At 40.5% G+C, this 16,394-nt stretch overlaps 1 protein-coding gene across 1 annotated transcript; it reads left to right on the top strand.

The window, feature by feature from the left end:
* The first annotated feature begins 467 nt into the window (after positions 1-467).
* Positions 468-1,801, top strand: LOC116585877 (T-cell-specific guanine nucleotide triphosphate-binding protein 2-like). The gene has a single exon (XM_032335232.1). The coding sequence runs from the start codon at positions 470-472 to the stop codon at positions 1,799-1,801; it is 1,332 nt and encodes a 443-aa protein (XP_032191123.1). The 5' UTR covers positions 468-469.
* Positions 1,802-16,394: the final 14,593 nt, after the last annotated feature.

The following is a 16,394-nucleotide window of genomic DNA, read 5'->3' as shown; positions in this document are numbered from 1 at the left end:
TCTATGACATGAGGTGAGAGGTGATCAGAAGTGGACTTTCTGGAGGGACTCACACCACAGGTGAGAAGGGGTATGAGAGTAAGAGCTGGTGCTGTCTTCTTAGACTTGTCACATGAAGAAATACTAAATTCATAACATTACATTACAGACAAGTGAAGCAAGATAAATAAAGGATAATGTAGGCAAGAAAGTTTGGATAGAAAAATTAGTCAGCAAGACTGAACAATACCTTAAGGAAAAAGAGCTTTCCAAGATAAGGGAAGAGCCTGAGCAAGGGCAAACTTTACATCCAGGTCAGAAGTCCACACAATGCCTAGACAGAAGAAGAAGGGCTTCTGGATACAAAGTTGTGTCCAGAACTGATGTTATACCTGTCCCTAAGAGCATAACCCAAGCCATCCCTTGCTGCATTAACTCTTTTTCCCTTCCCTCTTGTCTCCTCCCCATAGTGCCTTCTACTGCTCCAGCCATGAGTCAGTCCTCCTCTTCCTCTTCCTCTTCCACACCCTCTCCTGCAGAGGGTGGTGATTTGGTCTCCAGCCTTGACAAGCTTTTTAAGGACTTCAAACTGGAAAGTGAAGTGGTCTCTCAGGAAGCCATCACATTGATTCAGTCACACCTGGAGAAGGGGGACCTTCAGAGAGCAGTTTCTGCAATTAGTGATGCACTGAGAGACATTGACAATGCCCCTCTGAACATTGCTGTGATTGGGGAGTCTGGGGCAGGGACGTCCAGCTTCATCAGTGCCCTGCTGGGAGTTGGGCAAGATGATAAAAACGCTGCCTACACTGGGTCATTGGAGATAAACTTGGAGAGAACCAAATACGAATACAAAAAATTTCCCAATGTGATGTTATGGGACCTGCCTAGCCTGGGAACCACTCAACTTCCACTACATGAGTATCTGCAGAAAATGAAATTTGGGGAATATGATTTCTTTATTGTCATCTCTGCTACATGCTTCAAAGAGAATGATTTGCATCTGACTATGGCAATTAGGAAAATGAAGAAGCATTTCTATTTTGTCCGAACTAAAGTGGACGTTGATTTAAAGAATCTAAGAAAGTTGAAACCCAGCACATTCAATAAGGATGAAGTCCTGCAAAGGATCCGCAATTACTATGTGACTCAGTTGGAGAAAGCCAATATGGGTGACACTAACATCTTCCTAGTCTCCAGCCTTGAATTGTCTGACTTTGATTTCCAACGCCTAGAGACCACGCTTCTGAGGGAGCTCCCAATCCACAAGCACCAAAAGCACCACATCTTCATGCAATACCTGTCAACTGTTGCTGAGGTTGCCATTGATGAGAGGAGGGATTCCCTGAGAAAGAAGGTCTGGTTGGAGGCCCTGAAGGCTGGAACTTCGGCCTCCAGCCTTTTCATGGGTTCATTCAGTGATAATGATATGGAGAAAATGGAGGAGAGTTTATCCTTCTACAGGTCTCATTTTAGTCTGGATGATGCATCCCTGGAAACCATAGCCAAGGACTTTAACGTGTCTGTCCAGAAACTCAAGGCAAACCTCATGTCTCCCCATTTGCTATCAGTTGAGAAGGATGATGAGTCATTAGACGAAAAACTGTTGGGATATGTGGAAAAATTCTGCCCTGTTAGTGCCTCTCCTTTTTACGTTGAGATGATTTTCTATTTACAAAATTATTTCCTTGAGTGTGTGGCAATGGATGCTAAAGTTCTTCTTAGAGAAGACAATTTTAAGGATGTTGTGGGCTCTGGACCAAATTCCCTACTTCAGCATGTCAGGAATGATAATGGGAAAAGTGAGACACCCAGCTCCTGATTCTTCTCAGTGTTGTCATGGTGCCTGGTGCCTGGAACGTTGACTTCGGGCTCCCTTGATGCAGTTCTGTCCCACTGCCCTCAAGGTGTATCATGGACATTTTCATAATACACTCTTGAACAAACTACCCCCTTAGGGACTATTATTTGATAATAAGAGCAATTAGCTCTAAAGAATCCTTCCTTCAGAAGACCTTAGTCCTTGTGTGATGGTTACTTCATAGCCAGCACTGGTTTCTCTATGGACATCTAGTAAAAAATGGCTGTGCACACAGTAGGTCCTCAAAAACGATTTTTTAAATGAATGCATACATAGTGCAATTTTGGTGCTCCTGACATTTTGTTGGGAATGCATACATTCTGATCATTAATAGATTCTCAATTAAGGTGACTGATATCCTCCTTGACCTCTCTAGACTTAATCATTTTATTTAAGAACATAACAGATGGTAAGCTGAACATGTGTCACCGGAAATGAAAGAGAAACATCAACTAACGAAAACCGTTATCTGGGGTAACTTGTGAGAGGGACAAGTGCATAAGACGGGGACATAGTCCAAGGATTGCGTATTGCAACCAACACCCCTTGGTTGCTCTCAGCGTATTTTGTGTCTGAACTTGAGAAGTTAAGGAATAAGAGACAAGAGGATTGTGGCAAATCTAAGTGGAAATTTTTAAAAATTACAAAAGTTTTTCTTAATCATATCTGATCCCTCATCTAATAAGAAAAATGCAAATTAGAAATGTCATATCACTAACATATCGTTTATCGTGTCATTACATTGGAGGAGATTGCATTGTTTGACATTCTGTGTCATATTCCATGGGTGAAACGGTTGAGAAATAATTATTGTCATGCAATATTGGTGTTTGCACAAAATGATCTGCCTATAATGTGGTGAATTAGGCCATCTCCATAAAAGTTACACACTCATTTACACTTTGCCCCAGTGATCTCACATTGAAGAACCTGGGCCATAGAAATTGAGGGTAGATTAATGGCTGGCAGGGGGTTGCAAAGTGGGGGAAATATGTAATGCTGCTGAAAGAGCACCTCTTTCAGTTATAAGGTGAATGTGTGGCATGGTGACTATACTTAGTAACACTGTACAATAATACAACACAATACTTGAAATTTGTTAGAGAGTGGTTCCTCCACCTGCTCACCGCACACACACAAAGGATAAATATGTAAGGTGATGGATGTACTAATTAATTTGGCACATATGTGAGTTGATGGATGTGTTAATTAATTTCATTGCAGTAATCATATATCAAATCATCACCTTGTACATTTAAAATAAATATGACTTTGTCAGTTTTACCTAAATAAACCTGGGGGGGGAACAAAACAGCTGGAAAAAAATACAAAATATGTCTGCTTAAAACTATTAATCACAGCACTGACTGAAATGGTAAAACACAAAAATCCAATGTTCTTCAGCAGGAAATGTTACAGCCGCAAAATAGATGACAGGACAAGTGTACAAAGAAGTAACACCCTGTACACTGCTATGTTCTCATCTCCAGGATATACTGTTCAGTGCAAGAAGTAAGTCCATATATCATGTTAGTGATGATCTAAGACAGTGCAAAATATGAATAAATATTTGCTATGTTCTTCAATTTAACAAAAGACAATTTCAGTAATAAAATTCCATTATCTATAGGGGAATTAGTGGTACTGTGTGCAGAGACAGTGTAAGGGCTAGATTTTACTCAGTAAAACTTGTTTTACGTTGGAACACACCACAGTGCTACAAAGCTAGATAACTGTGTAATTAAACAAAAAGACCCAACATTTATAGAAATAGAGAGCATAAAACAAATTAAGGTAATTATTGGCTTAACAAAATAAAAATTATTTCAAGATTCTATTTATTTATTTACTTTCACTTATTTATTTATTTTTAATTTTTAAAATTGCAGTATAGTTAACATACAGTGTTATATTAGTTTCAGGGGTACAAACAGTGTGATTCAACACATCTAACCATGACTCAGTGCTCATCATGATGAGTGCACTCATTCCTCAACATCTATTTCACATATCCTCCCACCTACCTCCCCTCTGGGAACCATCACTTTTCTTCTCTGTAGTTAACAGTCTATGTCTTGGCTTATCTCCCTTTTTTAATCCCCCTAGGATCATTTGTTTGGTTTCTTAAGTTCCACATATGAGTGAGATTCTATGGAGTTTTTCTTTCTCTGACTCGCCTATTTTGCTTAGCAGAACGCTCTCTAGCTCCATGGCAAATGGCAAGCTTTCATTCTTTTTCCTGGCTGAGTAATATTCTGGTATAGATCACATACTTCCTTATCCATTCATCCGTGGATGGACACTTGGGCTCTTTCCATAACTTGGCTATTGTAGATAGTGCTCCTGTAAATATCAGGGTGCAGGTATCCCTTCAAAACTGTTTATTTGTATCCTTTCTGTAATTACCTAGTAGTGCAATTGCTGGATCCCAGGACAGCTCTATGTTTAAGGTTTTGAGGAACCTCCATACTGTTTTCCAGATTTGCTGCACCAGTTTGCATTCTCATCAACAACGTGGGAGGTTCCTTTCCTCCACATCCTCGCAACACCTGTTTCGTGTGTGTGTGTGTGTGTGTGTGTGTGTGTGTGTGTGTGTGTGTGTGTTTATTTCAGTCCCTCTGAAAAGTGTGAGGTGATAACTCATTGGGCTTTAGTTTGCATTTCCTGATGGTCAGTGGTGTTGAGCATCTTTTCATGTGTCTGTTGGCCATCTGTACATCTTCTTTGGAGAAATGGCTGTTCATGTCTTCTGCTTATTTTTGAAATTGGATTATTTGGGAGGTTTTGGTGTTGAGTTTCATCAGTTAGGATATTAACCCCTCATTGGATAGATCATTACCAAATATTGTCTATTCAGTAGATTGTCTTTTTGATTAGTTCATGGTTTCCTTCACTGTACAAACCTTCTTTTTTTTTTTAATGTGGTCCCAATAGTTTATTTTTGATTTTGTTTCCCCCGCCTCAAAAAATGTTGCTATAACTAAAGTCGGACACTTCTTGTGTTCTCTCCTAAAGATTTTTATGGTGTCAGATCTCACATTTAGGTCTTTAATGCATTTGAGTTTACTTTTACATATGATGTCAGAAACTGGTCCGGTTTCATGGTTTTGCATGTAGTTTTCCAGTTTTCCCGACTCCATTTGTTGAAGAGAATGTCTTTTTCCCATTGCATAGATTCATAGAGCATATAATTGTGAGTTTACTTCTGGGGCCTCTATTCTGTTCCAGTGATATTGTGTCTATTTTTGTACCCATACCATGTTGTTTTGATTATGACACTTTCTAGTATATCTTGAAATCTGGAATTATGGTATCTCCAGATTTGTTCTCTTTTTTTTTTTTTTTCAAGTTTGCTTTGAATATTCAAAGTATTTTGTGATTCCAATTTTAAAATTTGAGGACTCTTTTAAGGGTTCTTTTTTTTAGGTCTGTTTATTTGCATTTTGATAGGGCTTGCATTAAATCTGCACATTGTGTTGTATATTTTAGACGTTTAACATTTATTGAGTTTTCCAGTCCATGAGTGTGGTATATATTTCCATGTGTCTATGTCATCTCCGATGTCCTTCATCAGTGTGTTATAGTTTTCCAAGTACAGGTCTTTGGCCTCCTTGGTTAAGTTTATTTAATCTTTTTGAGCATTTTGCATCTGTATTCATCAGAGCTAGTGTCCGGTTGTTTCCTTTTTTTTATAATGTCTTTATCTACTTTTGGTCTGAGGGTAATGCTGGCCTCTCAGAATGAATTTGGAAGTTTTCCTTCCTCTTCTGTTTTTTGAAATTGTTTCAGAGGAATAGGTTATTAACTCTTCTTAACTGTTTAATAGAATTCATCTTTGAAGGTATGTGGTCCTGGACTTTGCTGGGAGTGTTTTGAATTATAATTCCATTTCATTGCTAGGTATCAATCTTTTCACATTTTCTATTCTTTCTTGCATGAGGTTTGGAAGGGTGTATGTTTCTAACAATTTAGCCTTTTTTTCCTAGGCTGTCCAATGTGTTCTCTTACAGTCCTTTAACTTTCTGAGGTGTCAGAAAGTTCCTTATCTTCTGATTTTGATTATTTAAATCCTCTTGTCTCTATGTCTCTCTCTCTCTCCCTCCCTCTTTCTCTCATGAGTCTGGCTAAACATTTATCATTCTTGTTGATCTTTTCAGAGAACTAGCTCCCTCTTTCATTGATCTTTCCAATTGTTGGGGGATTGATTGATTGATTGATTGATTGATTTCAGTTGTGTTTATTACATTCATAATCTTCATTACGCCCTTCCCTGTCTAGTGCTGTGTTTTGTTTCTTGTGTTTCTAGCTCCTTTAGATGTAGGATTAGCTTGCTTTCGTGAGATTTGCTGTTGTTGTTGTTCTTGACATAGGCCTGTATTGCCACAGTTTTCCATCTTAGAATAGTTTCTCTTCATCCCTAAGATTTTGGACCATTGTGTTTTCATTTTCATTCCTCTCCATGTATTTTTTTAATTTAAACTTGAAAACAATCTGCATTCTGCTGGTTAGAATGCCATCTTCTGATGTATCTGTTACATCCATCTAGTCCAGCGTGTCATTCAAAGCCACTGTTTCCTTCTTGATTTTTTTGTTTGGATGATCTAGCCATTGATGACAGTGGAGTGTTCAAGTCCCCTAGTATCGTATTCCTTATGATTATTCCCTATATGTGTGCTGATACTTGGGTTACATATCTGGGTGCTCCCATGTTGGGTGTATACAAATCGTCTGTGATTATTATATCTTCTTGTTGGACTCTTTTTTTTATGATAATGTATATCCTTCTTTGTCTTTTCCAACAATATTCGTTTTAAAGACTATTTTGCCTGATATAAGTATTGCTGCTCTGGTATTCTTACTTCCATTTGCATGAAAAATGTTTCTGCATAAGTTTGCTTTCAATCTGCATGAATATTTTCATCTGAACTGAGTCTCTTGTAGACAGATTATACATGGGTCTTGCTTTTTTATGCTCTCACTCATATATGTCTTTTGTTTGGAACATGTGGTTGTTTTACAACCAAATTGTTGATTGATAAATATGCTTGTCTTTTTTACTGTCATTTTTTATAAGTATGCTTGTATTTTTAGTTCTTCTCTCTTCCTTTTTCTTTCGCTCTCTTATAGTTTGATGGCATTTTTTAGTGATATACTTAGATTCCTTTCTCTTTATTTTTTGTATATTGATTACAGGGTTTAGATTTGTGGTTAGCATTAGGTTTGCATGTAAATGTTGTGCACATAGCAGCCTTTATTAAGTTGATGGTCACTTAAGTTTGAACCCATTCATTATGCCTTGTACCCCAATGCTTTATATATATGGAGTCAGCCTTGACACCCTTTTAGCTATGAATCCCTTGACTGATTTTTATAGATATAATTGATTTTACTGCCTTTCTGCTTTAACCTCGAGATTGGTCTTGTAAGCGATTAGCCTAATACATTTGTTATGTTTGTATTTGCCTGTGAAATTTCTTCCTTCCTTATTTTTCTTAGTCCTGATTATGGCCTTTTCTTTCCACTCAGATGTCCCTTTAACATTTCTTATAATACTGATTTTGTGGTGATGAATTCCTCCAAGTTTAGTTTCTCTGGGAAACCCTTTATCTCTCCTTCTGTTCTATTTTGTATCATTATTTTTATTATGTTCTGTTAGTCACCATACAGTATGTCATTAGTTTTTGATGCACTGTTCCAAGATTCATTGTTTATGTATAACACCCAGTGCTCCATGCAATACGTGCCTCCCCTTTTTTTAAAAGATTTTTTATTTATTTATGTGACACAGAGAGATCACAAGTAGGCAGAGAGGCAGGCAGAGAAAGGGGGAAGCAGGCTCCCTGCTGAGCAGAGAGCCCAATGTGGGACTCAATCTCAGGACCCTGGGATCATGACCTGATCTGAAGGCAGAGGGTTTAGCTCACTGAGACACCCAGGCACCCAATACATGCCCTCCTTAATACCCTCCACCAGGTTCAACCATCCCCCCCACCCACCTCCCCTCTAAAACCCTCAGTTTGTTTCTCAGAGTACACAGTCTCTCTTTGTTCATCATGCCCTCTAATTTCCCCCCTTTCTTTTCCTTCCTGTCTCCTAATGTTCTTTGTGTTATTCCTTATGCTCCACAAGTAAGTGAAACTATATGATAACTGACTCTCTCTGCTTGACTTATTTCACTCAGCATAATCTCCTCCAGTCCCATCCATGTTGATACAAAAGTTGGGTATTCATCCTTTCTGATGGCTGAGTAATATTCCATAGAATATATGGACCACATCTTCTTTATCCATTTGTCTGTTGAAGGGCATCTTGGCTCTTTCCACAGTTTGGCAATTGTGGCACCTGCTGCTATGAACACTGGGGTGCACATGCCCCTTCTTTTCACTATAGTTGTATCTTTGGGGTAAATACCCAGCAGTGCAATTGCCTGGTCATAAGATAGCTCTATTTTGAATTTTTTGAGGAACCTTCACACTGTATTCCAAAGTGGCTGCACCAACTTGCATCCCCACCTACAGTGTAAGAGAGTTCCCCTTTCTCCACATCCTATCCAACATTTGCTGTTTCTTGCCTTGTGAATTTTGGCTGTTCTAACTGATGTAAGATGGTATCTCAGTGTGGTTTTGATTTGAATTTCACTGATGGCTAATGAGGATGAACATTTTTTTCATGTGTCTCCTAGACATTTGTATGTCTTCATTGGAGAAGTGTCTGTTCATGTCTTCTGGACATTTTTTGACTTGATTATCTGGTTTTTGGGTGTGGAGCTTAAGAAGTTCTTTATACATGTTGGATATCAGCCCTTTGTCTATTGTGTCATTTGCAAATATCTTCTCCCATTCTGTGGGTTGCCTCTTTGTTTTGTTGTTTTGTTTGTTTTGTTTTGTTGCCTGTTTCCTTTGCTGTGCAGAAGCTTTTGATCTTGATGAAGTCCCAAAAGTTGATTTAAAATAATTTTTTAAATCTCTCTTCTCCCTCTGGGATCCCTCAATGGGAATCTTATTACATTTATTATGTCACCAAGTTTCCTTAATCAATTAATTCCCATTTTTTGCCACTCTCTTTTCTTTTTTCTCTTCTTCCTGGTTCCTTTTTATTACTCTGTCTTCTGGGCCATTGGTCTGTTCTTCTATTATTTCTACTCTATTTTTTCTTGACTCTAGTAAATTTTTAATAAAAGTTATTGAGTTCTTCATGTCTTACTGGTTTTTATTTCATATTTTCTCTTTTTGTCTGGTCACTGAGTGAGATCTTCTACTCTTTTTTTTTTTTTAATTATTTATTTCTTTGACAGAGAGAGAGGAAGCACAGGAGGGGGAGAGGCAAAGGGAGAGAGAGAAGAAACTCTCCTCCAAGTGGAGAACCTGATGCAGGGCTAAGACCTTGAGATCATGACCTAAGCCAAAGTCAGACTCTTAACTGACTGAGCAACCCATGAGTCCCTCTACTCTTTCTTTCTATCTTGTCACTGTATGAGATCTTCTACTCTTCTCAATGTCAGCATTATATTTATGATCATTACCTTGAATTATCTATCAAGTGTATTTCTTAACTCCATTTCAGTTAGCTCCTTTACTGTTATTTTGTCCTGGCTTTCATTTGGTATATATTCTCCTTCTCCTTATTTTGTCTAACCCTCTGTGTATGATTCTATGCAGTAGAAAAGTCAGCTAGGTCTCCTGACCTTATAAGCAGTGTCTTTAAGAAGAAGAGGTCCTGTAATGCACCATAGTCCAATGTCTCCTGCTCACCAGAAACAGGTGCATCTGCAGTGTGTCATGTGTGTTCTGTGTGTCCTACTTAATATGATTAAAATGGATTTGCTTTCATTCCAGCTGACTGCTCTGGCCCCATTTGCTTTCTCTATAGTACCTGTTCTCTTAAGGGGGCTTTTGGAGGCTCCCTGGGTTTGTATTTGAGTCAGAGTCAGATGCCTGCTCTGTCCACTTGGCAGGACTATTGTCACACCAAACAGCAGAATACTCTCCTTAAGTTGTCCCTGAGGCTTTAGTTGTGGGTAGTCTGCAGTCAGGCCAGATGTCTGCCCACAGTTTGTCTTAGGGTTGTAGTGACCCCCCAATACAAGGCTTCCCCTTGTGCAGCCTCCAGTGAGGTTTTTCTTAGTGGGCTGGACTGGAAGGCAGAACAGACATCTGTCCCTCGCCCACTGCTATGACTGTAATTAAACTCGTATGTGTGTTTATCTCCCCTTATCTATGGACTAAAAGTCACTCTGGAGTGGAGCAGGACACAGCTGGAGCTGCTTGCAGAATGAGGGAAATCAGGAACTGCTTTCGAGGGACTTCTGCTAGGTGGGGCGGATTGACGGAAACAAGTCCACTGGAATACATGGAGGTGGGGTTCGCAGTGCTAAGGTAGGTGTTGGTCCCTGACCCCTACCAGGGTTACATGAAGGATTAGATCCCTCTGGAGATACTTTGGAGGGACTCCTGCACAAATGAGACATGTTGGATATGGGAGGTACACTCCAGAATGTGGAGGTGGTTCATGTAATGCTAGCAAGCTCTGTAGAAAGGGCTCATGCTGGTCCTGCAGGTGTTCTGGTAACTAGGTGGCAGTGGAGAGAGAAGTGGCACTCAGCAGCTCCTTTGTTCTTGGAGAAGTCTCCTAAAGATGCTTGGCCCTCCAGTGCACATTCTGAGATTAGTAAATAAATCTCCTTCCTGTGCACCCCAGGAGACTTTTGAGACCTCTGCATCTAACTGTATCTCAACAGTGTCGTTTGTTTATGCTGTTTCTTGAAGATCTGGGGCCAGTTTCCTATGACCTTTGGCTCACCCAGAGCTGAGTCTGATGACTTTTCAAGTACCTGTTGTTAAGCACCACTGATTATAAAAACTCCTACACTTAAGCCCCTTTGGCTTCAAAGCAAATGTTATGGGTACTCATCTTCCTCATGCCAGGACTCCATGTCTGGTGTGCCTGATGTGGGCTCTGTTCCTCTTCCTTCTCTGTGTTTGTGGTGTCCTTCCACTTTGTGGTTAAGGACACTGGGAGTTTTGTTCTTGACTGCATCTCTGCCCTTCCTTCTATTTTGCATGTGGCCTCCTCTCTAGGATTGACTATGGAGAGTCTGTTGTAGCCATGTGGGGAGGGGAAACTCCAGGGAGCCCACACAAGGGAAAACAAGTCTCCATAACACAGGGCCGCAAAAACCAGATGGACTGAATTCCAAAAGTTTGTACAACCAGCAGGACTTGGAGCCTGCAGCTTTAAAACTCAGCTGGCTCATCACTGGGTAAGCCTGGAGGGCCAGTGAAAGATGGGTCCCCACCTTTAAAGAGACAACAGCCAGCAGAGAGGGAACACAGAATGCATAGTTTGTACAATGCCTGGGGTAAACAGGAGGGAGATGTCTTTGTCAGGATTTGAGAGACTGTGGGTGGACTCCTCCAGGAACAAAGGAGCTGACAAGTGCCATTTTTTCCCCTGCCCCTCAGCATAGGCACGGAGCCACCTGTATTATAGGAGGCCCTGCACAGACACTTGCCCCCTCACCTGATGCCAGTGTGCACCACCAGGGCTAGTGCAAGTACTGCTAGTGCCACGTGCACCCCACCTAGACACTACACACATGTAGTGTGTCCCTGGCCACTGCTGCTGCCAAACACCGAGCCCCTGGCCAGTGCCTCTAAAGCAACTGTGCTCCTACCAACCATTGGGGAACTGGCCTAGGATTGACAGCTCCGTGCAAATATAGATATGCCACATGTGTCCTGTCTAGCTGCTATACACCCCAAGAGGCTACCTCACTCCACCCCAGCCTCTGCATGCTCAGCCATGGCTGCCCTGCTCATTGCCACCACTGGACCCCACCAGGGCCCCGCCACTGCAGCTAATGCATGCCAAGCCCCTAGCTTCCTGCTGTACTCAGGAGACAGGTTAAGTATGTGATGGGGATTAAGGAGTGCACTTATCACAAGGAGCCCTCGATAGTCTGTGGAATATTTGAATCATTATATTGTATACTGGAAAGTAAAATAACACGATAGCTAATATTACGGTTTACAAATTTACAAATCAACATGAGGAAGTCAGCTGTTTCAAGTGATCAATAAATCTGATAAGCTGCTAGTCAGACTGAGCAAAACAAAGAGACAAGACTAAATTATCAACAGAATAAATGAAATGTGGGACATCAGTCCTGTTCCCATGGACATTAAAAGGATAATAAGGAATACTAAGAGCTCTATGTTCACAAATTTAACAACTTTCACAAAATATACTAATTCTTTGAGAGACACAAACTACCAAAGGAGACAGTCCAACCAATCCTTACTATTAACTAAAATGTTTCCCAAAAAGAAGAGAGAAGGAAGGAAGGATAAAAAGAAGGAAGGAATGAAAGAAGGAGAGAAGGCAGAAGGAAGGAAAAATTCCAGGTCTATATTTTTACTCATAAATTCCACCAAACATTTAAAAAAGAAATAGTACTAATTCTATAAAGGTCTTCCAGAAGAGGAATGCACACCTTCTGACTCATTTCATGAAGCCAGTACACCTCAGTACCAAACCAAGAAAATAAAACACAATTACAAGCAATTAGAAGACTAAGGAAGCAACCTTCGTGGATATAAGCATGGCAATATTCATAAATGTTGGCAATGCAGTCACAGCAATATGTGACAAGGCTGATACGTCACAACCAAGTGAGATTCTCTCCAGGAATCAAAGCTCTGTGAACAGTAGGAAAAAAAAATTTTAATCACTCTAACACATAGGATTGCAATAAGATGCAATGAGAAATAACCAGTAACAATCTCAATAGATGCAGGAAAACATTTCAGTAATACTTACCATTCATTTACTATTAAAAAAAAAAAAAAAACTTTCAGAGATGGTGCGGGTGGCTAATTGGTTGAGCATCTGGCTCTTGATTTTGGTCGAGGTCATGATCTCAGTGTCCTGGGATTAAGCCCTCATCAGGCTCCCCTCTCAACAGGGAGTCTGCTTCACAAACTCTATCTCTCTAAAAATAAATAAGTCTTGGGTGCCTGAGTGGCTCAGTGGGTTGAGCCTCTGCCTTCGGCCCAGGTCATGATCTCAGGGTCCTGGGATTGAGCCCTGCATAGAGCATTCAGCTCAGCAGGGAGCCTGCTTCCGCCTCTCTTTCTGCCTGCCTCTCTGCCTACTTGTGATCTCTCTGTCAAATAAATAAATAAAATCTTAAAAAGTAAATAAATCTTTAAAAAAAAACTTTCATAAGCTAATAATAGAACTTCCTTAAGCTAATGAACACGATTCTTTTTAACAAATAAACTAACAAAAACTGACAGCTAATATCATTTTTAATCATGTTATTAAAAGACTAATTGCTTTCTCCTAATAGCAAGAACAAGACAAGGATATCCTCTCTCAGCAATCTATACTACATGCTACTTGAGATCTCACTTTGTGCAATAAGATAAGACTAAAAGAAAGGTATACTTACTGGAAAGAAAAAAAACAAAACTCCCCCTTATGTCCAAAGGAGACATAAGTTTTTCACCAAAAAATCTCAACACGGGGCGTCTGGGTGGCTTAGTGTGTTAAGCCTCTGCCTTTGGCTCAGGTCATGATCTCAGGATCCTGGGATGGAGCCTCTCCCTCTCCCACATCCAGCTCTGTGCTCAGCAAGAATTCTGCTTCCCCCTCTCTCTCTGCCTGCCTCTCTGCCTACTTTTGATGTCTCTCTCTCTGTCAAATAAATAAATAAAATCTTAAAATACAATATCTTAACACATCCATAAAAAACTCCTCAACTAGGGACGCCTGGGTGGCTCAGTTGGTTGAGCAGCTGCCTTAGGCTCAGGTCATGATCCCAGCATCCTGGGATCGAGTCCCACATCGGGCTCCTTGCTCAGCGGGGAGCCTGCTTCTCCCTCAGCCTCTGCCTGCCATTCTGTCTGCCTGTGCTTGCTCTCTCTCCCTCTCTCTCTGAAGAATAAATAAAATCTTTAAAAAAAAAAAAAAAAACACTTTAAAAAAAAAAACAAAAACCTCCTCAACTAATAATGATGAAGTTCTTGAACCTAGGTGGGGTTCGGTGGGGTGAGGTTCGGAGCCGACGGCTAAAGAAAGAATTCTTAAGACGTCTCTGGTGCAAAAAGGTGGTTTATTAGAGCACGGGGACAGGACCCGTGGGCAGGCAGAGATGCGGCTGCCCCGGGTTGTGAGAGTAGGCATGTTATATACCCTGCTGTTGGGGGAAGGTGAGGGGAAGGGAGGTTTCAGTGGAGTTTTCATATGCTAAAGAGGGCCTACAAGGTGCCAGGATGTTCCAGGCCTGCCGGAGGCCTTGCCCTTGCTGCTGGATCAATGTTGTCTTTAGACCAGCCATTAACATTAAGATAGTTGGGAGACTTTGGTGGGGTGTCACAATCCTGCTATCAATCATCTTTGTTAGTGAGATTTAGGACACTTGTAAGCCAAGGGAGACTCCTGTCTAGCAGGATTGTGAGCTCTGCAAGTTAACTATTTGCTTATTGTTCATGGCAGTCAGGGCTGCCTGAGGGATGCTACACTTATGGAGGGGAAAGGGTGAAGAGGGGGTGCAAGGCTCCAGCTTTTGCTTTGTCCTCAGCCAGCCTCCTGCTCCCTCATCAATAATCAGTGAAATGTCACAAAAAGGAAGTCCACTTTACAAAAGTCCACTTTAAAAAAATTTTAATGAAAAATTAAAATTAAATTTTTTTTCAGTAAAATTACATCAAAACAAATAAATGAAATACTTAGGTAAAAACAACAAAATATAAGCGGGAGCTATACACTGAAAACTACAAAATGTGATGTAGGAAAATAAGAAGTTTCAAATACAAGAAAATACAAAGCGTGTTCATAGATTGAAAGCATCACTAATGTGATGAGGGCAGTTTTCCCCAATTAGATCTATAGATTGAAAAGAATCCCAACCAAAATCCCAAAAGCTTCATTCAGAGATATAGACAAGCTAATTCCAAAAATACATAGGAAAAACAAGGGAAACATAAGAAAAAAGCAATTATGAAATTTATAGGAATAAAGTTTGAAGCCACACACCTTATTCTTACCCCATTCTTTTTTTATTGTTGTTTTTGCATTTTTTAAAGACTTCATTTTTAGAGCAGTTTTTGGACCAAAGCAAACTTGAGTGCAAAGAACTGAGGCTTCCCATAGATCCCCTCATCCACACAGACAGGCCCAGCCTCCTCCACTATGAACATTCCCCAGAGAGTGGATCCTTTGTTAAAATCCATGAACACTGAGACACCATTATCACTCAAAGCCAGTAGTTTACATTAGGGTTCACTCTTGGTGTCCATTCTATGGGTTCGAACAAATGGAAATCTAGTATCACACAAAATTGTTTCACTACTTCCTAAAATCCTTTTTTACCCCATTCTAAGACTTCCTAGAAAATCAGCATAATTGGGACATTGTGGTATAGAAGAAAGGATAGATATACACAACAATGGAACAGAATAGAGTTGACAGAAATTGACCTACATACAATTAAACAATTTTTGACAACTCCTAAGGCAATTCAATTGAGAAAGAAATGTATTGTCCAGAATGTTGCTCGTAAAGTGGATACCAATTTGGGGTGGTGGGGCAGTTAACAAATCGACCCAGATGTTCCCTGGAGAGAAGGTTTGTGATGACAAATTTCTTTGTCCTAAGTTAATTTACCTATGTTGTGCCTCCTAATAGTTCCAGTGTCTCCATGGAGCACTTTCACTGTCCCATACTTCTTTTAGTAAATGTTAAATTGCCTTAGGACTTTGTATCCCCACAAGGTCCCTGAGTGAGTGATTCAATCCCTATTTTGAGGGTAAAAGGAAATGCTTTTGAGTGATATGCCGTAAGTTAGACATCTTGAAAGGTGCACAGCCATGCTCTCTGCTCACCCTCAGACAAATATCCACCTGTGTACATGATGAAGTTCTAGAACCTAGGTAAGGTTCGATGGGCTGAGGTCTGGAGCCAATGACCAAGAAAGAATTCTTGAGACATCTTTGCTGCAAAATGGTGGTTTATTAAAGCACGGGGACAGGACCCGTGGGCAGAAAGAGCTGCTGCCCGGGGGTTGTGAGGGATTGCAGGTTATGTACCCTGCGGCTGGGGGAAGGTGAGGGAAAAGGGAGGTTTCAACCGAGCTTTCATATGCTAAAGAGGGCCTACAAGGTGCAGGGATACTGGAGGTCTTGCTGCTTGATCAATGTTGTCTTTTGGCAAGCCATTCACATTTTTGCTATCAAGCATCTTTGTTAGTGAGATTTGGGTTTAGAAGAAATTTAACTTTATTTAGGGCTTGAGGAACTGAGTTATTTGCCTCTGGAAATTGTGCTATTGTTAAGATAGCTTCTTTGTTGTAAATCTCCAGGACATTGGTAAACCAAGGGAAACTCCTGTCCTGCAGGATTGTGATTTCTGCAAGTTAACTATTTGTTTCTTGCTTATGGCAGTCAGGGGTGCCTGAGGAGTGTCACACACATTACTGAGGGGAGCAGGTGGAGAGGGGGAGCAAGGTGCCAGTTTTTGCTTTGTCCTCAGCCAGCCTCCTGCTCCCTCATCA

This window comes from Mustela erminea, chromosome 3, assembly GCF_009829155.1.
Source record: "Mustela erminea isolate mMusErm1 chromosome 3, mMusErm1.Pri, whole genome shotgun sequence".
In the NCBI taxonomy this organism is placed as follows: Eukaryota; Metazoa; Chordata; class Mammalia; order Carnivora; family Mustelidae; genus Mustela; species Mustela erminea.
This window is presented reverse-complemented; position numbering and strand designations above follow the sequence as displayed.

Coding starts and splice junctions, on each gene's coding strand:
- LOC116585877 (XM_032335232.1), top strand. CDS start 470: ATGAGTCAGTCCTCCTCTTCCTCTTCCTCTTCCACACCCTCTCCTGCA.